Source organism: Phocoena phocoena, chromosome 7 (genome assembly GCF_963924675.1).
Source record: "Phocoena phocoena chromosome 7, mPhoPho1.1, whole genome shotgun sequence".
Taxonomy (NCBI): Eukaryota; Metazoa; Chordata; class Mammalia; order Artiodactyla; family Phocoenidae; genus Phocoena; species Phocoena phocoena.
This window is the reverse complement of record NC_089225.1, coordinates 95,825,727-95,847,596: the sequence shown is the minus strand read 5'-3', so window position 1 is coordinate 95,847,596 and position 21,870 is coordinate 95,825,727. Positions and strand designations below refer to the sequence as shown.

Sequence of the window (21,870 nt, the reverse complement as noted above, 5' to 3'; positions counted from 1 at the left end):
GGATCATATGGTAATTCTATTTTTAGTTTTCTGAGGAATCTCCATACTGTTTTCCATAGTGGCTACACCAACTTACATTCCCACCAAAATAAACTTGAGTCTTGATCAGACTCATCTTGGGCTCCAAATTTCCAAGGACCCACCCTCAGCCATTCAGATTCCTTGGGCCTGGGACTATCACCTTACCTTAACCTTAAGCTGGGGTGGTGAGTTGGGTACCTTCTGCTTGTTCTTCCGGATCCATTCTCTGCATTTCTCTACCACGCTCTATGCCCTGGGATGCTGACCAATATGGAAGGCCTTAGTGGATTCCCTGTCCTCTGGTTTCTCAGCTCAGCTGATAGGAGCCCTGGTCGGGTATCTGTGGGCAGAAGCTTCAAGTCAGGGCATTTCTTGTCCCAGCTTTTTCCCTGCTGGATGCTGGGATTGGCTCTTGTCAGATAGGCCTTATCATACAGCTTTCCCTCTGGGCTCCTGCAATGGCTTCCCTACCTCACCCCTTAGGTCTAGGGATAGTAACAGCTTCAGTCGTTACTGGCCTTGGGGTGCTGACCATTGCTCATTACTTTCCCCAAACCCTTCTCACACTTTTGTTAAAGGTCCCTTTATTCAATTCTCATGAGTTTGATGAAACTCTCTCTCCTTGCCCAGCTCTACTACGCCACCTGGTTCTCGCCAGGACCCGGATCCATTCAGGGCTGATCCATAAAGCTGCATTTTAAGCAAGGAGTCCATTTTAAACACCGATATAGAAATTATTATAGAAATACATTGGAAATACTGCTCCAATGCCCTTGAATGCTTCTTAGTTCTTTTTTGGGTCCCTAGTGCTTAACTTACTTGAGACTAAGGTGATGTTTTTCAAAAGCAACTTTACCAAGAAATAAAGTTTAGAAAAAAAAAAAAGGACTGATACTATTCAATGAGAAAATATAAAGGCATAGAAATGGGCATATCCGCAAAGCCCAGCCTCCTCGTCCATAAGGAGGCCTATATCCATGCTAGTCCACAGGTCCCATCCACAGACACCAGGCCTCAGTTCCCTCATTTTTGGAAAAACTCTGCCCCAACCAAATAAATTGGAACAATGCAAAACTGTATGAATTAATCATGAATATTACTCTACCTTCCAGTTCTCTTTAACAATAACTCCTTTTAACAGTTTGGTATATATTCTCCCAGATATTTTTTGAACACTTATAAAACCATATATATTATAATGTTTTTACACAAATGGATAAGCCATTTACTACGGGTTTTTTTTGCGGTACGCGGGCCTCTCACTGCTGTGGCCTCTCCCGCCGCGGAGCACAGGCTCCGGACGCGCAGGCCCAGCGGCTATGGCCCACAGGCCCAGCCGCCCTGCGGCACGTGGGATCCTCCCGAACCGGGGCACGAACCCGCGGCCCCTACATCAGCAGGCAGACTCTCAACCACTGCGCCACCAGGGAAGCCCTCTACTTTCATTTTTCATTATTTCTTGAAGATCTTCCCATGTCCTTTCATATACAACAAACCCTCAGTATCACAAGGTATTTGTTCTAGGACCCCCCGCCATGGGTACCAAACTCCATGGATGTTCAAGTCCCTTATATAAAATAGCATTGTACTTGCATGTAATTTCTGCACATCCTCCTGTATACTTTAACTCATCTCTAGATTCCTTATAATAGTTAACATAATGTAAATGCTATGAAAATACTTGCTGATGGATAGCAAATTCAAGTTTGGCTTTTTGGACCTTTCTAGAATGCTTTTTCCAAATATTTTCAATTCACGGTTGGTTGAATCCACAGATGCAGAACCCATGGATATGGAGGGCCGACTGTAACTACTTCATTATTTTTTAAAGATTTTTAAAAACAGTTTTATTGAAGTATAATTTACTTAATATAAAATTGACCGGCTTTAAGTACAAGATCTAATGATTTTTAGTAAATTCACAGAGTTGTACAACTTTTACCACAATTCAGATTTAGAGTATTTCCGTCACCCCTAATAGAACCCTAGTGCCTGTCTGCAGTCACGCCCTGCTCCCATTCCCAGCCCCAGGCAACCACTAATCTGCTTTCTGACGCTATAGATTTGCCTTTTCTGGGCATTTTATTTTAATGGATTCATACATGTGGTCTTCTGTTCTGGCTTCTTCCACTTAGCATCATGGTTTTAACCTGATGTTTAAACCACTGCCTTCAACGTATTCCATGGTGTGGACGCACCTTCATAGTTGAACTAGCCATTTCCCTATTGATGAGCGTTAGGTTGTTTCTAAGCTTTGCATTTTATAAATAAAGCTGCAACAAATAGCCTATATACATTTGTCCACTTATGTGGGTATTTCTATAGGGTACATTTCTAGAAGTGCAGTTCCTTGACCAGAGGGTGTGTGCACTAAAATAAGTATGATCAAATTGCCTTCTCTAAAAGTTGCACCTATTTACTCTCCTAGAGTTAGTGCATGATGATATTGTCTTCTAATCTGCTGAATTCTGACCCCAGAACTATAGGATGTAGAAGCCTCTGCCCAATTCCCTGCCAGGGTTCCTTGAAATGATAGGAGTTGTCCCTTTGTGCTTTTGATAATTTTCTTCATAGTTTTCCCCTTTATTTTAATGATTAAAAGCATTTTTTATTGTGAATAGCACACATACTACAGCTTGTAGAAAACTTATGTTTATAGCTCAAAGAATGAAAGTACAATGAACCCCAGATATCTGTGATCTAGGTAAAGAAAGAGAATATTATTAGGACCCTCAAAAGCCCCAGTGTGCTCCTTTCTGATGGACTGAAACCTTAAAAAAACATGATCCAAACTTTTGTGGTAAACATTCCTTTTTCTTTAGATTCCTTTTCATAGGTAACATATATCCGTGTGAAAGATTTGTATGGAGTCCATTTAGTTCAGCTGGAGCTATGCTTTCCCCGATTCCCTTCCTTGCATAGTTCCAGGTTAGTGATGGCCAGAAGAGACTGTAGTGTGGGATTTGGAGGGCAGGGGTAAGGCAGAAGCTGCATTTTTTTATGCTCTGGAAGATCAGCGCCGCTATGACGTTGCTGTGCTTATCTGCTGGCTGCTTTTGCTGGCTTGGCTGGAAACGGGTCCACAGCCCCGCACACTCTTGAGCCGGGAGTGTGCTGATCTTTGTGATACAGGAGCCAGCTTCTCCATCAGGCAGGCCATCCTCAGCCTGAGCTTGGGGGCTGCGAGAGCCCCACACAACTTTCAGTCTGTCCTTGCTCTTCTCCACTTCAAGTGCATCTTTCCTTCTCAGCTGTCTGTCCTGCCACTTTTCAGGTCCCAGAACCAGAAGCAAAGTCAACAGCCTGCTCTAGACTATTTAACCAGCTCCCAGGACTTCTCTGGTGGTCCAGTGGTTAAGACTCCACACTTCCACTGCAGGGGACGTTGGTTTAATCCCTGGTTGGGGAATTAAGATCCTGCATGCCATGAGGTGCGGCCAAAAAAAAAAAAAAAAAAGAAATGCTGGAAACTCCTCACCATGTGAAAAGACAGGTCTATGAACCAGGAAGGGTGTTCTCACCAGACACCAAATCTGCCAGTGCTTTAATCTTGGACTTTCAGCCTCCAGAACCGTGAGAAATAAATTTCTGTTGTTTACAAACAACAAACAAACAACAACAAAAAACCAGCTCTCAATTGCTATAGTCAGATCCCTGTAACAAATCCCTCCTTCTAGTGATTCTGCTTTTCTAAATCAACCTTGTGTGATAGAGCGTGTGTCTCAACACAGGGTTTAGTTTGGCCTGTCTTTGAACTTTGTGTTGGGCTCCGATTGCCTCTTAACTACCCTGTCTGCCAGCGCAGAATAGGGTAACCCCACCTGAGCCTGCTCCCACACCTGTGCCCCAAGCCTCAGCTGGCCCTTACCTCTAGCAGAAGATGATGGAGACTCCAAACCCCAGTGCCAACACAGATGAGTCTAGGCACTGAAGAGGTGGACTGGCCCTGCCGAGTAAGCAGAATGCTCTGAGAAGTTCAAGCTATGTATTATCCATTCATTCATAAGATGTCTAAAAATTTACCATTAGAAAAGCAAAATATATGAAGAAATGAACTAGGAATTTTTATTCCAGTTCCATTACTATTTAGCCATGAGATTTTGGTCAAGTTGCTTTGCTTGGGCCTCAGTTTCCTCATTTATGTATTCAAAGAGTTGGCCTTGGGGAGGTTGTCTCTAGGTTTCCCCTGGCTTTGCTATTGTGTGATGATGTGGTTCTCTTTGTGGGCCTACATGTGATGTGTTTCAATGTGATGTGCAAACTGGAGGTACTTCTTCTCATCATCCAAGAGAGTGGCGGCTGTACTGATGTCACGAAAAAAGGGAGCCCATCCTGCAGAGTCTGGGGAGGGATTGTGGGGGAGGAAGACGTCATAAACATTGGGGACAGAGAAAAAAGACAGATGGTGTTAGTGTAAGTATAGGAACATATCTCTGGAAGCAAGAGGGTCCAGCTCAGACTCAGTGGGCAGATCTAGGCAGAAGGCTGCTGGGCCCTGACACAGTGGGACTTAAGCCTGGAAAGATGGGAGGGAAGAAAGAAATCAGCAACTCAAAAGCATGCCCTGTCCTAGTGATGGCTTGGCTGGTCGATTATTTATGCCAAGACTGTCTTTTTGCGGAGCACAGGCTCCGGATGCGCAGGCTCAGCGGCCATGGCTCACGGGCCCAGCCGCTCTGCGGCACGTGGGATCTTCCTGGACCGGGGCACGAACCCGTGTCCCCTGAATCGGCAGGTGGACTCTCAACCACTGCGCCACCAGGGAAGCCCCCAAGACAGTCTTTATATGTGTATGTGAGAGAGAGTGTAAGAGCCAGGGATAAATATTAATAGTTCACGTAAGTACAACTCAGCCTCTGCCTCATTGCTTCTGGGCTTATTTTATCCTCTTGTTTTCCTTGGAGAACCATGTTTCCTCTAGCCCTTGTTCAGGGAGGAAAGAGCAGCGTTCCTGGCACCAGAGTGGCCTCCTCCCACCGACAGTCATCTCAGCGAGCCGTCCTGTCCGTTTGCCTTGTCCTGTCAGGACACCATTGGTCCCTCTGGCAACTTGGGTGTTTTGTAAATACACATTCCCTTGCCTTTCCCTCCTGCGGAATCAGAAGCTGTTCTGAAGACTCAGCCAGAGCAGCTAAGTCATGCTTGATCCTGAGTTTAGCCCAGTGCCTGGCAGAGTGAGCTTGGAACAAGGGATTATTGTTGAATTAATCCTACTTTTTTTTTTGTTTCTTTTTTTATTTTTTTCTGCAGTACGCGGGCCTCTCACTGCTGTGGCCTCTCCCGTTGCGGAGCACAGGCTCTGGACGCGCAGGCTCAGCGGCCATGGCTCACGGGCCCAACCGCTCTGTGGCATGTGGGATCTTCCCGGACAAGGGCACGAACCCGTGTCCCGTGCATCGGCAGGCGGACTCTCAACCACTGTGCCACCAGGGAAGCCCAATGCTGCTTGTTGACTGCAAAAGGAAAAGCACTTTCGTGAGTTAAGGGTAGTGGTTACTGAAGCTCAGAGGTTTGCCTCTGTCTGCCTGGAGAGGCCTCTTGTCATAGCCACAGCTGCTGTCTCCTTGATTTAATGGTCAGAGCGTTGTTAACATGAAAGGGATTGGAACCTGGTAAAAGTTTGGTGACAGTGAAGTTCAGTTCCCCTTGTTTCCTTACTTCCTTAGAAGGCTGCTCAGAGCCAGAGGCCCTCCTGCCCAAGACCCTTCGGAGACAAGCCCTATGAACAGGAGCTGTGCCAGGGTGAGGCACTCTCTGTTTTGATTGTTTATATACCCAAAGCCCTGGAAGAGTAGGTTCTCAATACTGTTAAAGGAATGAGTCCAATTCTTTGTTTTGTCTGGGTGACATAGTCATTTTCCCATTCTGCATGAGTGCCCTTTTGTCAAACCTGAATGATGGGTGTGTGTGTGTGTGGGAGAGGGGAGAGTGTGAAGGATGACTCAAAGTGAGAGTTGCTGGTCGAGCTCAGAAGAGCTCTCTGACTTCCAACTACCCAATCCAGCTGATCTGGTAGACTTTCTTGGCCGTTCTAAGTCCCACCCTTGACACTCTTGACTCCTGTTTCACCCAAGGATACGAGAAGCACAAGATGATCCCAGGACATGTTTCCTTCCATAATACATGTTCAGCAGCAGGAGGCTTGGGCTGGGGAAGAGGGAAGAAATACCAGCCTCCATCTCGATTTTAGACCTTCTCTCTATGTACCTGATAAACAACGAAGGGATTTATTTATTGTACAGACCCTCATTCAGGACCTCTGCTCACTCTTGCCCGACCTCTCTGTAGCACTTTGGATGTTTTTTGTTGCAAGTAATGAAATACCCAACTAAAAGTAGTTTATACAAAAAAAAGACATTTAATTATCTCACTTAAGAAGTTACAGGTAGGTGGTTCCAGTGGTTCAAGTTTGCCTTTTTGGAACTAGGTTTTTTTTTTTTGCGGTACGCGGGCCTCTCACTGTTGTGGCCTCTCCCGTTGCGGAGCACAGGCTCCGGACGCGCAGGCTCAGCGGCCATGGCTCACGGGCCCAGCCGCTCCGCGGCATGTGGGATCCTCCCGGACCGGGACACGAACCCATGTCTCTTGCACCGGCAGGTGGACTCTCAACCACTGCGCCACCAGGGAAGCCCGGTTTTTTGTTTTTAATTGTGGTAAAATATACATAACGTAAAATTTACCGTTTTACCCATTTTAAAGTGTACGGTTTAGTGGCATTAAGTACATTCACATTGTTGTACAATTGTCACCACTGTCCATCTCCAGAACTTTTTCATCATCCCAAACTGAATTGTGTACCCATTAAACAATAACTCCCCATTTTCCCCTTTCCCCCCAGCCCCTAGTAAACACTATTTTATTTTCTGTCTCTATGAATGTCACTATTCTAGGTACTTCATATAAGTGGAATCATATAATATTTGTGTCTGGTTTATTTCACTTAGCATAATGTTTTCCAGGTTCATCCATGCTGTTGCATATATCAGAATTTTATTCCTTTTTAAGACTGAATGATATTCCATGGTAGGGGTATATCACAGTTTGTTTATGCATTCATCTGCTGATGGGTATTTGGGTTGCTTTCACCTGTTGGCTATTGCGAATAGTGCTGCTATGAGCATTAGTGTACGAATATTTGTTTGAGTCTCTGCTTTCAGTTCTTTTGGGTATACACCTAGAAGTAGAATTGCTGGATCATATGGTAATTCTACGTTTAATTTTTTGATGAACTGTCACACCGTTTTCCACAGTGGCTATACCATCTTACATACCCACCAACAGTGCAAAAGAGTTGTAGCTTCTCCGTATCTTTGCCAGTGCTTGTTATTTTCTTCTTTCTTTCATTCTTTTTTTCTCTTTATAATTGTCATCATAATATGTGTGAAGTGGTACCTCATTGTGGTTTTGATTTACATTTTCCTAATTATTAGTGATAAGCTCTTTGTTTATGCTCTTTGGAGAAATGTTTATTCTCTAATTGTTTTGCCTATTTTTGAATTAGGTTGTCTGCTTGTTTGTTTGTGTTTTGCTGAGTTGTAGGAATTTTTTATAAGGATATCAACCCCTTATAGGATATACGATGTCAACTATTTTCTCGCATTCTGTGAGTTGCCTTTTCACGCTGTTGATAGTGTTCTTTACTGCACAGAAGTTTTAAACTTTGACGCAGTCCACTTAAACTGCTTTTTCTTTTGTTACCTGTGTTTTTGGTGTCATATCCAAGAAATCATTGCCAAACCCAATGACCTGAAGATTTCCCTCTGTGTTTTCTTCTAAGAGTTTTATAGTTTTAGCTCTGACTTTAGGTCTTTGATCTGTTTTGAGTTGATTTTTGTGTATGGTGTAAGGTGAGGGTCCACTTTCATTCTGTGCATGTGGATATCTAATTTTCCCAGCACAATTTGGTGAAAGACTGTCATTTCCCCCATTGAATAGCCTTGGCACCCTTGTTGAAAATCGTTTGACTGTTTATGCCTAGGTTTATTCTGGGCTCTTTATTCTCAGGTTCTTTTTATTAAAAAAATCAATCAATTAATTAATTAATTAATTTTTGGTGCATTGGGTCTTCGCTGCTGCTTGCGGGCTTTCTCTAGTTGCAGCAAGCGGGGGCTGCTCTTCATTGCAGTGCGTGGGCTTCTCATTGCAGTGGCTTCTCTTGTTGTGGAGAACTGGCTCTAGACACACAGATTTCAGTAGTTGTGGCTTGCAGGCTCTAGAGCGCAGGCTCAGTAGTTGTGGCGCATGGGCTTAGCTGCTCCGTGGCATGTGGGATCTTCCCGGACCAGGGCTTGAACCCGTGTCCCCTGCATTGGCAGGCGGATTCTTAACCACTGCGCCACCAGGGAAGTCCTCTCAGGTTCTTTATATGCTTTGGCTCCCACAGCTCGAGTATGTTGGGCATACTTTTCGTCTCATTTCCACAAAGTGGCTGCCTTGGCACCACACAGCATATCCTATAACCATATTCAAAAGCAAGAACCAAAGATATGCTTCCTTTTCTCTCTCTCTCTCTCACATCAGGAATACTTCCCAGGGGTTTCCTGACCTCAGTAGACTTCTTAAGCAATGATGCACTGAAGCCAGTTTGTGTGTGCTTGTGAAAGCAGATTATTACATTTTCTAGATCTTGTGATCTCGTTGCTAAACACTGCCACCTTGAAATCGGTCATGGTGGGAGCATTTATTTATACCACGGAACATGGTAAATGCTACACATCAAGACTTTTTCCCCCAGGAAAGTGATTTACCAGCACACAATTTGCCTTTAATTCTCATTTATCAGAACCAGATGATATGGCCACTGCTGGCTTAAGGAAGTCTGAGAAAGTGAGTATCTGTCATTTTCAGCCTCTCTCAAGGGAGGTGGACTTCGTTAGCCAGCAAGGAAAGGGAGAGTTGGGGAAGCAACCAATGGTGTTTAACACTAATGTCGCCCAATGGTGGGAACTTTTTGTAATCACTTAAAAGAATATCTTCAAAGAATGCCAGAAGACAGAGTGCTGTGGTCTCAGTGGTAGGATGGACTGAGCTCTAGCAGTTGACATGGTAATTACGATAAGAGGTGGGGGCCAGGGCTTTCGAATCCATAGCTGGGAGCCTAGTAAGGATGTGGCCTCAGCAACTTCCTGTAACCACAATGGGGGGCTGCCTGGACACAGGGCTGTGAGCAGCCAGAGGACATGTGGCTTGGGGCGGATGCTGAAGGGAAGGCAGGAGCCCTGCGTGCGGTCTCAGAGGGTAGTAGAGGTGTTCCCTGAAGAAGAGCCAACGAAGGAAGGCCTGCCGTCCTTGACCAAGAACTCCTTGCTGACCAGGCCATGGATGGCCATGATCCTGAGGAGTCCGTGGCGAAACTTCTGGCCAATGAAAACGTAGATGAGAGGATTGAGGCAGCTGTGGAGGAAGCCCAGGATCTCGGTGGCATCCAGGGCCCGGCCGATGTCATTGCGGCGCTCACAGGTCTCCGCGATCACCCGGAGCCTCATGAGAGTGTCTGCAACCAGGACCAGGTTGTAGGGCAACCAGCACAGCAGGAAGACGAGCACGACAGCAAAGATGACCCGCATGGCACGGTGCTTCTGCCCCATGTGGGCCGCAAAGAGCGTGCGCAGGGTGAGTCCGTAGCAGAGGAGCATGACCAGCAGGGGCAGGAGGAAGCCAAAGGTCTGGGGCAGGACCCGCATCACCATCCGCCACTTCGTTGTATTGGCACCCATGTCCTCGTAGCAGACTGCGCTGGAATAGGGTGGGTGGATGGCCCTTCGGAAGACGAAGATGGGCAGGGCCAGGATCAAGGACAGGATCCAGATGCCTAAACATATGAACCTGACCCAGTGCCGCTTCTGGGTCAGCATGCGTGTGGCATGGACAATGGCCAGGTAGCGGTCCACGCTGATGCAGGCCAGCAGTAGAATACCACTGTAGAAGTTGACTTCCTTCAGGAGTGAGACCACCTTGCACAGGGCTGTGCCAAAGATCCAGCCCTTTGCCTTGGAGGTGGCCCAGACAGGCAAGGTCAGGGCGAAGAGCAGGTCAGCCATGGCCAGGTTCAGCAGGTAGACATCGGTGACGGAGCGGCCCACCCGGCTGTATAAGATGACCAGCATCACCAGGGAGTTTCCCAGGAGGCTCAGCAGGAAGACCAGGGCATAGATGACGACCACGGCATACTTGTTGATATCCAGAGATTCCGGGTGGCACGGGGCAGAGTCTGGTAGAATAGAGGGCAGGTCAGTGTTGTAACTGTAATTACCAAAATCTTCGTCACTGTAGTTTTCCCAGTTAAATCCTTCCATATTTGAAGTCAACTTAATGTCCGGCCTAGAGAAGAGAGACGAGGGTTACTGCCCAATAAATCTCCCCAGATTCTAGTCTGTCTGCTCACAACATTTAGATAGGATTCTTTGTGTTAGCTTGTATATTACACGGAAGTAACTTTCGCTTCAAGGAATGGCCGGAGCACTAAGATTTTGGAGACATATTTAGTAAAAAATGATACATTTCACAAAAAGTGTCTAGTTCCCTTCCACATCAGAGAGAGGTTCTTATCACTTTCCATAACCCTGCTATCACCCAAACCACTGTTGAAACTTCCCCTTGGATAATCCCTACAGAACATGTCTTGGATCCTCGGTAGCGGGCATCTCTGACTACTGAGGCTGATTTTAATGTCAGAAACATGAGGTACCATTCAGTTCTCAATCTGTGGCACTAAGCAGGCAATCCAATTGTGTTAGATCCCTAGGAAAAGATCATCAAGGCTTGACTATAAACCTAAGAGATGAGTCCCTTTGTCCAACTTTCTGAAAGTTATTTTAAAAGAAGTATTCTGGCAAAACAGTCTGAGTGATAGCAGCATGGAGTTTCAGGATGCTCGAGCTAAGAGAAAGTTGACTCCACTAGTACAGCCCAGCATTTTTCTGCTGAGATGCGTGGGGCCTGCTCTGGGCATACTGGTGTAGTTTGAAAAAAATATATTAAAAATCAAAAGCAGGTGGCTGACTGATTCTCCACATGGGTGGAAATGTAACAGATTATCTTGGGAGCTCTGAACAGGCACGTTTTGCGGGAGCTCTGAACAGGCACGTTTTGCCATGTAGGGGTGAGCAGAGAAAGGCAGTATGTTCCCAGCCTAAGGAGGAGGGGCAGCAGGCAGCAGAGAAGGCAGGTGGAGACACACGATCCTTGTTTTGGTGGCTTTCAAGTCCTGCTGGGGACCCTTCCTGCCTTGCTAGTGAGTGCCTTCTTCCAAACCTGACTCTCCAGCACACCTAGCTAACCTCTGTGGGCTCTGCCCTTGTTACGGGGGTAGCAGAGAGCCTTCTTTTGGGGGAAGCTGCAGCCACCCTGAAAGATTATCCCAGTTTGCAAAGAGGAAGTAAAGTGACCAGCTACTGAATTAGCTTCCTTTTGAACCACAAAATATATCAGCATCATACCATTTCTTTATAACAAGATAGGGCCATCCTGTTACCCTATGCCAGTCTGTAGCCCACCTCAACATGGAACCCAGTGTTAAAGTGAAGAACATAAAGTAAAAAGGCTCAGGACCTACCTCACACTCACTAGCATGATCGTAATTTAAAAAGGACTGTAACGATGGTGATGAGGATGTGAAGAAGTTGAACCCCTCATACATTGCTGGTGGGAATGTAAAATGGTGCAGTTGCTTTGGAAAACGGTTTGGCAATTGTTAAGAAAGCTAAATGTAGAGTTACCATACGACCCAGTGATTCCACTCCTAGTATACCCAAGAGAATAGAAAAGTGGAAGTAACCCAAATGTCCATCAACTGATAAACGGATAAGCAAATTGTGGTATACACATACAAGGGAACATTATTCAATCATAAAAATTAATGAAGGGCTTCCCTGGTGGCGCAGTGGTTGAGAGTCCGCCTGCTAATGCAGGGGACGCGGGTTCGTGCCCCAGTCCGGGAAGATCCCACGTGCCACGGAGCGGCTGGGCCCGTGAGCCATGGCCGCTGAGCCTGCGCGTCCGGAGCCTGTGCTCCACAACGGGAGAGGCCACGACAGTGAGAGGCCCGTGTACCGGAAATATAAAAAATAAAAAAAATAATGAAGTACTGATACAGGCTACAACATGGATGAACCTTGAAAACATTATTCTAAGTGAAAAAAGCCAGACACAAAAGGCTTCATACTGTATGATTCCATGTATGTGAAACGTCCAGAAGAGGCAAATTGTTAGAGACAAAAAGTAGATTAGTGGTTGCCAGGGGCTGGGGGCGGGGGAGTGTTACTGAGTACAGGGTTTCTTTTTGGGGTGATGAAAGTGCTCTGGAATTAGACAGTGGCAATGATTATACAATTTTGTGAATATAGATATTCCTCAACTTATGGTGGGGTGATGTCCCAGTAAACCTATCATAAGTTGACAATATCCTAAGTTGAAAATGCGTTTAATACACCTAACCTACTGAACATCATAGAGTAGCCTAGCCTACCTTGTACGTGCTCAGAACACTTACATTAGCCTACAGTTGTGGAAAATCATCTAACGCAAAACCTATTTTACAATAAAGTGTGGAATACCTCAAGTAATTTATTGAATACTATACTGAAAGTGAAAAATAGAGTGGTTGCTTGTATGGGTAAAGAATGGCTGTAAGTGTATCAGTTGTTTATCCTCACGCTTGCATGGCCACTGCCCAGCATCATGAGAGAGTATCCTATTGTACATTGCTAGCCTGGGCAAAGATCAAAATTCAAAATTCCAAGTATAGCTTCTAGCTAAGGAGTATCACTTTTGCACCATCATAAAGTTGAAAAATTTTAAGTTGAACCATTGTAAATTGGGGACCATCCGTATAAAAAACCCCACTGAATTGTATACTGTAAATTGGTGACATTTTTCAAAAAGTTTTTTATTGAAGTATAGTTGATTTACAATGTTGTGTTAGTTTCAGGTGCACTGCAAAGTGACTCAGTTACACATACACATTACCTTCTCCTTCAGATTCTTTTCCATTATAGGTTATCACAAGACACTGAATAGAGCTCCCCATGCTATGCAATAGGTCCCTGTTGTTTATCCATTCTACACACAGTAGTGCGTATCAGTTAATCCCAAACTCCTAATCCATCCCTTTCCCCTCCATTTCCCCTTTGGTAACAATAAATTTGTTTTCAATGTCTGTGAGTCTCTTTCTGTTTTTTTTTTTTTTTTTTAGCAGTATGCGGGCCTCTCACTGTCGTGGCCTCTCCCGCTGCAGAGCACAGGCTCCGGACGCGCAGGCTCAGCGGCCGTGGCTCACGGGCCCAGCTGCTCCACGGCATGTGGGATCTTCCCGGACAGGGGCACGAACCCGTGTCCCTTGCATCGGCAGGTGGACCCTCAACCACTGCACCACCAGGGAAGCCCTCCTTCTGTTTTTTAAATAAGTTCATTTGTATCATTTTTTTAGATTCCACATATAAGTGATATCATGTGATATTTGTCTTTCTCTGTCTGACTTACTTCACTTAGTACGATAATTTCTAGGTCCATCCATGTTGCTGCAAATGACACTTTTCATTCTTTTTTATGGCTGAGTAGTATTCCACTGTGTGTGTGTATGTGTGTGTGTTTGTGTATGCACATAAGATGACTTTTATAGTATGTGAATTATATCTCAATTTAAAAAGATTAATCAAAGGTATATAGGCTTGCAAAGGAGACACAAATATTAAAACAACAATATCATCATCAACAACAACAAAGGTCCTAGGAAGCTTTTCTCTTTAGCAGAAGAAACTGTTACTGTCAATCATACATAGCAAAAAAAAAGCTAAGTGAGGTTAGGGAAACTGGAGAAACAATGCCCCTTTTCCCTAGAGTGAGAGAATTCTTAGCCTTCACCTTCCTGAGAAGGTATTTCTCCCCTAAGTGATGGGAGCCAGATAAATTGCCTTCTCAGATAGAGCAGATTAGATCAGTCTGTGAACCTAAACGATGTGATGATAAGGATGGGGCCCAGTCCGGTCAAGAGGCAGGGACGGTAGTGAGAGAGGTGGACAGTACAGCTGGCTCAGCCAGTGCTGCTGACAAAACCTGCGTGAAATCACTGACTCTGCAGCCCCAAGGTCAAGAGCAAGTTTGCTCAGAAGCCCAGGGTAATGTCTAATGAAGTCACAGGTGGGTCACTTCCGGGAGCAGATGATCAGAGATGTTCTTAAGGGAACCCGTGACCTAAGAGAAGACCACGTGGCTTTGCGAGTGGTTACAGAGCATGATGGGTGCAGAGAGCTTGTGCCCTTAGAGAGGAGAACCCCACATTTACAAGCATCAGCCGCGAGAAGGCAGAGCTGTGGCTCTCTCAGAAGCAGCAGCAACAGCGAAGCATGTTTCACAGACAAGTCCTCATTCTGGATAATCCAGTGCTCGGCTGTGCCGGAGCTGGGCTGGAGGTGTACAGGCGAACTCCCGCTCCCAGACGTGAAGGCTCAGCTTCAGGGTCCAGAGGGAGACCATGCAAGTTAGGACAGAAGGAAGAGAACTCAGAAACGGGAACCAGGCCAGGGCAATGACCTCCAGCCACTGGAGGGTGAGGGAGGGGAATGTTTCGCTGTTGTTTGGTTGGTTTTTAATTTACCAGTCTCTGGTGAGGATGTTTTGACGTTAAAGGGAGAAACTAAGGGAAGGGAGATACACATCTGAGACCTGCTTTGTGCCTCACAGGTACATGGTCTCGTTCGGCAGTTATAAGTAGACAGTCACAGCAAGGCTCAGAAACCAGCCTGTGGTCACAGAGTCTCTTAGCGCCGCAGCCCGGATTCCAACTAGGCGTGAATGGCTTCACATGCTATTTTCAGTCTACAGATATACTTCTCACAAAAAAAAAAATCACAGCATGTATCAAATATAGCTGTAAGCTAAGTTCTTGAGATATCATGAAGCTAACCTGGCTCTGGTTCGCTCCCATTGTTTGATGTTTTGTGCATTGCTTTCTTTGCTATTCCTTAGGCCCAGAATGAGAGAAACAGCCCTCACAGGAATCAGAAACCAAATGCCCTTGAACTGACTGGCCCCTGCTGACCACCCAGTCATGTTCTCGGTAACCGAGCAGGAGAGCCCCTCAGTGAATGGAACTGCCAGCCCCTTAATGACTCATGATAGTTCAAAACCTCATGGAAAGGATGATTCTAATTTACTTCATGAAAATGCTACATTTACAAAAGCCCAAACGTTTAAGGCAATCTTTTTAACAACGGCAACGCAATAACAACAACAAAGGTTATTTGTATACAATTCCAGTGTCCTTTCTCTCTAGAAATATAACCCACACATATTTACATTTAGTATAGGGGAAGAGGGCCCCAGTAGTATCTGGATCTTCCTCAGACCCAACCCTAGCCAAGGCAGGGAGAGCCGGCTGGGTCCGCAAGAGAAGGCGGTGGGCAGCCGGTTGCCCTAGGTGCTTGTTGGACAGAGGTGTAGGGAAGAGGGGCAGAACCTCTCCCTTTGGGGATAGGGAGGCCTAGAGAAAGAATGGAGAGACTGAGGAGTGTGGGGATAAATGGAGGGGATAAATGGAGGCTGGGTGTCAAGGGGGGACAGAGAACAGAGACATTCTGGAAGGGTGTTCCAAGACTTACCAGGATTCTGGGCTTGTCACCTGTGGGACACCTCCAGGAAGGCAGATGTGCCTGACACAGAGGGCGGCGGTGGTGAGAACACAGTGGAGGAAGTGAGTGGTGGATTAGATTGCTCAACTCTGGGGTGGAGCCCCTGAGGGTGTGGGATGCCTTTGATAGCTTGAAGAATTAATTCCCAGGTCAACTCTTTGATAACTAGTAGTCATTTTATTAACTGGCAGAGTTCACACTGGGAAGGGGCCTGTGGGGTTTTCTAGCCAATCTTTCCATTTCACAGGTGAGGAAACTGAGGCCCACCCAAAGGAAGTAGTTGGCCCAGGACAGCACGGATTGCTCTTATCTTTGCCCCGAGCTCAGCAGCCCCTGGCTCTTTCAGCCACCCTGTCTGACTCTCCCCACAATCCAGCTGTCTCGGGCATCCCACGCTTACAACCCAGCAGCACTACTGCTCTTAAACATCTTTCCCATCTCAAAGGGGAACAGCTCTTTAAGGCAACAGAAACGGAACTAGCTTCTGGTGCGCCTGGTGGCTTTCTTCCCTGGACTTAATGCCTCTTGTCTCCACCCCATTCACCCTGGGCATCCTTAAAGCCTCACAGATTCCTTCTCCATGCCACACCCCTTTGAGAACTCCCACCCCCAAATGGGGGCCCGGTTCCACCTCACCTGGTCTTTCACCTCCCTCCCCAACCATCTGCTCTGACCGCATGCCTCTCTTAGGGCATTGCTATTTTTTCTTAGCTTGTCCACTTGGAATTGGATCTGCAGTAGCTACTACCTTTGGAACCAAGACCATCTAATTTGGAAAGAAAGCCATTTGGTAAAAGTTAAAATCCCACCCAAGTTCAAATACAGTTTTGAAAACAGTGTTGAGTGACACCAAGAATATATTTTGTCACATTTGCTGTTGATAATAATTGAAAGGATAAATCCAGGCACAGCAGTGAACACTAATTCACTGCTCCCTCCTAAGCCCCCACCCCAGTGATTGATGCCTCAGTCCCCTCCTCTACTCCTTACCCTGACCTGTTGCTCCATGCATCCCAGGGCCCACACAGTGCTCAAAGCCTGTGGCAAACTCATCTAAGCTGCCTACCCCCAGGAAAGAGCCTTTGAGTCTAGCTATTTAGCAAACGTTCTTTGTCACCTTTCTCTTTTCCATTGTGGAGAATACAGTGACTCCTTGCCAGGTGATGCTAAACCCAGGCAAAGGCCCAGGACACACAGAGAGAGGCCATGAGAACAGCAGTTAAGAACTCTGCTAGCCTAGCAACTCTGGGCAAGCGACTTTTCCTTTCTGAGTCTCAGTTTACTCATCTGTAAAATGAGGCCAATGATAGAATCTAACTAATTGGGTCGTGCTGAGGATGAAATGGGGGATTACCTGTAAAGCCCTTAAGACACATATAAAGCACGATGTTAGCACTTATTGATGTGATTATTATTACTGAAATAGTTAATTAACTAATAGCATGGGTTCTCTCCTACTACATCCCCAAGCGAGAGAAAGCATCGGGTCTGCTTTCGGGGCTGACTTCCAGGTACATCTTAATTTGCTTTAACCTGAATAGCAATAGTCGCATTAGCTCTAACGTCGAGTGCCTGCTAAGGCCTAGCTTCCAGGGAAAGTGCTTTTCAGAATCTGTATCATTTAATCCTCACAACAACCCCATGGAGTGTGCACTTTCTGAATGAGGAAACTAAGACTCCGGAGTTAGGCAACTTACCTAGAGTGACGCAGAAGAACTGACTTTTAAGCAGTTTTTGAGACTTTTTTTTTTTTTAATCTGACTTCAAATCTGCTATTGTGTCCACTGCTGTGTGGGGCTGAGCTCCACTAAGTACCTCTCTGTCCCAGACAACTGGGTGTGCAAAGGACAGCCCAGATTTGACATTTCCTAACCATCCTACTTCTTGATTTTCATTAGATTGATTTCATTTCCACTGAGCCCACAGCAGGTCTACCAATGGTGGGGTGAATACAGAACTGGCATCCAGTCCTGATTCTGCTGTTAATGGTCGGGGTGAGCTTGGGCAGGTCATTTCCCTCTGTGCCTCAATGTGGTCCCCTGGAAAATGAGATTAGCCACATGCGGCTACTTAAATTTAATATGTTTGTAAATGCACTTCATATTTATATTTAAAGTGCATCATACTGTGCACTTAAAAAATTTATTTATTTTTGGCTGCGTTGGGTCTTCGTTGCTGCACGTGGGCTTTCTCTAGTTGTGGCTAGCGGGGGCTACTCTTCGTTGTTGTGTGCAGGCTTCTCAATGTGATGGCTTCTCTTGTTGCAGAGCTCAGGCTCTAGGCATGTGAGCTTCAGTAGCTGTGGCATGCAGGCTCAGTAGTTGTGGCACACGGGCTTAGTTGCTCTGCAGCACATGGGATCTTTCTGGACCAGGGCTTGAACCCGTGTCCCTTGCATTGGCAGGCAGATTCTTAACCACTGCACCACCACGGAAGTCCCTTAAATTTAAACTGATTAAAATAAAATAAAAATTTAGTTTCTCATCTCAAGTGCTCAATAGCTACATGTGACTAGTGGCTACTATATTGGAAAGTGCAGACACAGGACATTTCCATTACTGTAGAAAGTTCATTTGTACCGTGCTGTCTTGGTGCAGACTTATTTTGTTTCTGCAATTCACCACCTCAGTTCTCAGGGCACTCAAAGGAGGAGACTGAAGTTTCCAAATTCCTTCTATCAGAAATAGTCCCCAGCAGCCCGAAGACCGAACTGCTCACCTACCTGTTGTTGCTGCTACGGCTGCTGTGTTATGGGAGTGGCCACTGATGCCTCCTCTGTGACTCAGGGCTTGATAGCTGTCACACGTGTTGGACAGGAAAAAAGCAAAGCAGCCTTTACGTGGAAAGTTGTGACCCAGGGCTGCTGAGGGGGAAATCCAGGAGGCCCACCAGGGGAGGTGTTCCTGCAGAGGAGCAACGAGGTCTGTTCTGGGACTCTGACTGAAGGCCAAGCCTCCTCCTGGCAATTGTGTAACGAGAGCTGGGAATTTTCATGCCTTCTTGTCTAATGGCTTCTGCAAGAGTCTGCCAGTCTGAAGGTGGAGGTTTACCTAGTCTACCTCTGTCTCGTTTTCAACGTACACCTCCTTCTTTACAAGGGAGATGCAGGCAACCCTAGCCCCCAGCTGACACGTAAGCCTGAATTTGTGTGTACACTTTCTTCCTTCCTTCTAGGAGCAGCGTGAGAAGTGTCCTTCCTTCTCTTTCGGTCCTGCACCTGGCTGTGGGACCCCACTGCATCTCACGTCCTTGAAGGTCTTGCCTTGCGCACCCTCTGCTTCTCAACCACCTCTTTCCCTGAACTTGCATATGTCTTTCTCTCCCTCCCTCTGTTCTAGAACTCCTTTAGCGACCACTCCCCCTGGGCCCTCCATTTCACAGGCAAGCTTCTTGAAAAAGCAGTGAGCAGTTGCCTTTTCCACTTTGCCAACTTCTTGTTCACTGTTCAACCCACTGCAACCAGCTTCCTGCCCACTGTACTGAGGAAACAGCTTTTGCCAATGTTCCCAGTGACCTAGGGTTGCTAAATCCAGTAAACTCTTTTCTTAAATAAAGCTGTTTTAATATTATAAAAATAAACTGTGCATATTGTAAAGAAAACAGGTGGTAAAAAGCATATAAATTAAAATGTGATTCTCTTCCATCCTTCTGTTCACCTGTATCTTGTGAATATTTTTCCAGACTTCCCCCATGCACATACAAACATGTTTTTTCCTTCTTTAATAAAATACTATTTAACTAGTTATATTGTTCTGCACTTTAACCATGTATCATGTACCTATTTCACATCAGTACATATAGATCCATCTTACTCTTTTCAGTGATGACATAATGGCCCATGGCAAGGACATAACCTGACTTATTTGATAATTACCTTATAGATGAATATTTAGGTTCTCACTATGAACATTTTTGGATATTGGTCTTTGGAAACTTGTACGAGTGTTTCAGTAGCTTAAGTATAATTTTGCTGGGTCATAACTGTGCACGTTGATATGTTGATAAATACTACTCATTGCACTTCAAAAAGACTGTTGCAGGGCTTCCCTGGTAGCGCAGTGGTTGAGAGTCCGCCTGCCGATGCAGAGGACACGGGTTCGTGCCCCGGTCCGGGAAGATCCCACATGCCGCGGAGCGGCTGGGCCCGTGAGCCATGGCCGCTGAGCCTGCGCGTCCGGAGCCTGTGCTCCGCAACGGGAGAGGTCACAACAGTGAGAGGCCCGCGTACTGCAAAAAAAAAAAGACTGTTGCAGTGTATTCTCCTATTACCAATTTATAAAAGGGCCTGTTACCCTGTCTACTCATACTGTCTCATACTTGTCAATCATGGTAAAATACCTTCTCCCAGCCTGCAGTATGCTTTTTAACTGTATTTACCGTGAAATGGATACCGTTCAAGCCTTATCTTATTTGATCTCTGAACCATTTAACCCCACTGATCCCATTGTTTTCTTATTGCTCAGAGAACTTCTCTTGGTCTTATTTGTTACTTTTCTTCTCAATTCATTCCTTAAATAGGCATGTTCCTCAGAGTCTGCCTGGGTCCTCTTCTCTACCTGTTCTCCCTAGACTAGTCCTCCTGCCTCCTTGGCTTCAGCCCCAACCCAGTATGTGCCAGTGTCTCCCACACCTGTAGTTCTCAGCTTCTCTTCTAAGCTTCTCTTTAAGCTCAAATTCTTACATTTAATCACTTCCTGAATCTCCCCTGAGGTCCCACAGATGCTGCAAACTCAACATGTAGAAAACCGGTCTCACGGAATTCCCTGACATGGGTGCCCCTCTTCCTTAACCCAGAAACAGGCGTGCCCCTCACGCTTGCCTTGCTCTTCCTCTCCATGGACGCCATCTCCTTAACATCTCCCTTGATTATCTCTTCCTCACCGTCTTCACTGATGGTGTTAGGTCCCGCTTTATTTTCTCTTGCCTAAACTACTGCGTTCATCATGGGATGGCTGTGATTTCAGAGCTAGACTGTCTGTGTTAGGATCCCAGCAATGTCAGTGGTTGTAGACCTCAGGCAAGTTATTTCATCTCACTGGACTCAGTTTCATCATCTGTAAAATGGGGATAATGGGAGCACCCACTGCATAGAATTGTCATGTGGATTAAATGAGTCTATATTTACAAAGCAGTTAGCATGGTGCTTTGGTTGCTTCTGCTACTTCTACTACCAACACTACCAGACCACTATTTTCCTAAATGCTCTCTGTGTCAAGTCTTTCCTCCCTCAATCCATCCCCCACTCTCTACCAGAACCATCTTCCTAAAATGTGAATTTGAGGGAATTACCTGGTAGTCCAGCAGTTAAGACTCGGCGCTTTCACTGTGGTGGGCCTGGGTTCGATCCCTGATTGAGGAAATAAGATCCAACAAGCCGCACGGTGTGGCCAAAAAAAAAAAAAAGTGAATTTGATCACCCTCTTTCCCTCTTGCAACCCTTCAAAGACTCCCGTTGCCCTCAGGCAGAGTCAAATTCCTGCTATGGCACCTGGCGCCCCTGCATCTGACCCTGTGTGATTCTCCAGACTTATTTCAGGCCATGCCCTCTTGTATCCTTAACTCTGGCCACAGGGAACGACCTGCAGTTCCCCCTCAGAGCTGTTCTGGTTCCGCTTGGGCCTGGGCACTCATTTCCCTTTTCCTCATCCCCACCCTCTTGGGCTGGCCAGCTCTCTCTCCTTTCCAGTTCAGCCCAGTCGTCACCTCCATGCATTGCCGCCCCCTTCTGTGCTCCTCTGCATCCCCGGGGTTACCTCTACAATGGCATCAATTTCGGGGCTTTACAATCATCAGTTTGGCTGCTTCCTCCTCCTTGATGTGAGGTTCTTGAAAGCAGGGATTTCATATATATAGATATATATAGATAGATATATATATGAAATTTTCGTCTCCCCAAACCAGACACACACAGTGCTTGGCAAACCCTAGGTGCTTGATATCATTTTGTTGAGCACTTAATGAACTGACAAAGTGAGGAAACCAATGTACGTTAGTGCATCCGAGTGACATCTAATTTAAAGAAATAATTATGTCGCCCATATTTCCCAGGGCACCCCCAGCCTGTGAGCACAAATGAAGTCACGTCAACAGCGATAACCCAGATTGCACTGTTTCAGACCCCGTGTGTTCATGCAGGGCTTACCCCCGCCCCGTAGAATGTGCCCCAGGAATTTGGGAGAGTCTGTTGGAGGTGTCCCTCAGGTGCTCCTCTGGTACTGCTGGG

General features: G+C 46.1%; 1 protein-coding gene across 1 annotated transcript; it reads right to left on the bottom strand.

Annotated features, from left to right (window-relative positions):
* Nucleotides 1-8,647: 8,647 nt before the first annotated feature.
* On the bottom strand, nt 8,648-10,319 carry CXCR2 (C-X-C motif chemokine receptor 2). Its single transcript, XM_065880481.1, has one exon. It carries the CDS (start codon nt 10,314-10,316, stop codon nt 9,252-9,254), a length of 1,065 nt encoding a protein of 354 aa, XP_065736553.1. The 5' UTR covers nt 10,317-10,319; the 3' UTR covers nt 8,648-9,251.
* Between the last annotated feature and the right edge of the window lie 11,551 nt (nt 10,320-21,870).

Excerpts from the sequence above, each read along its gene's own strand:
- CXCR2 (XM_065880481.1), bottom strand. The coding sequence starts at position 10,316 with ATGGAAGGATTTAACTGGGAAAACTACAGTGACGAAGATTTTGGTAAT.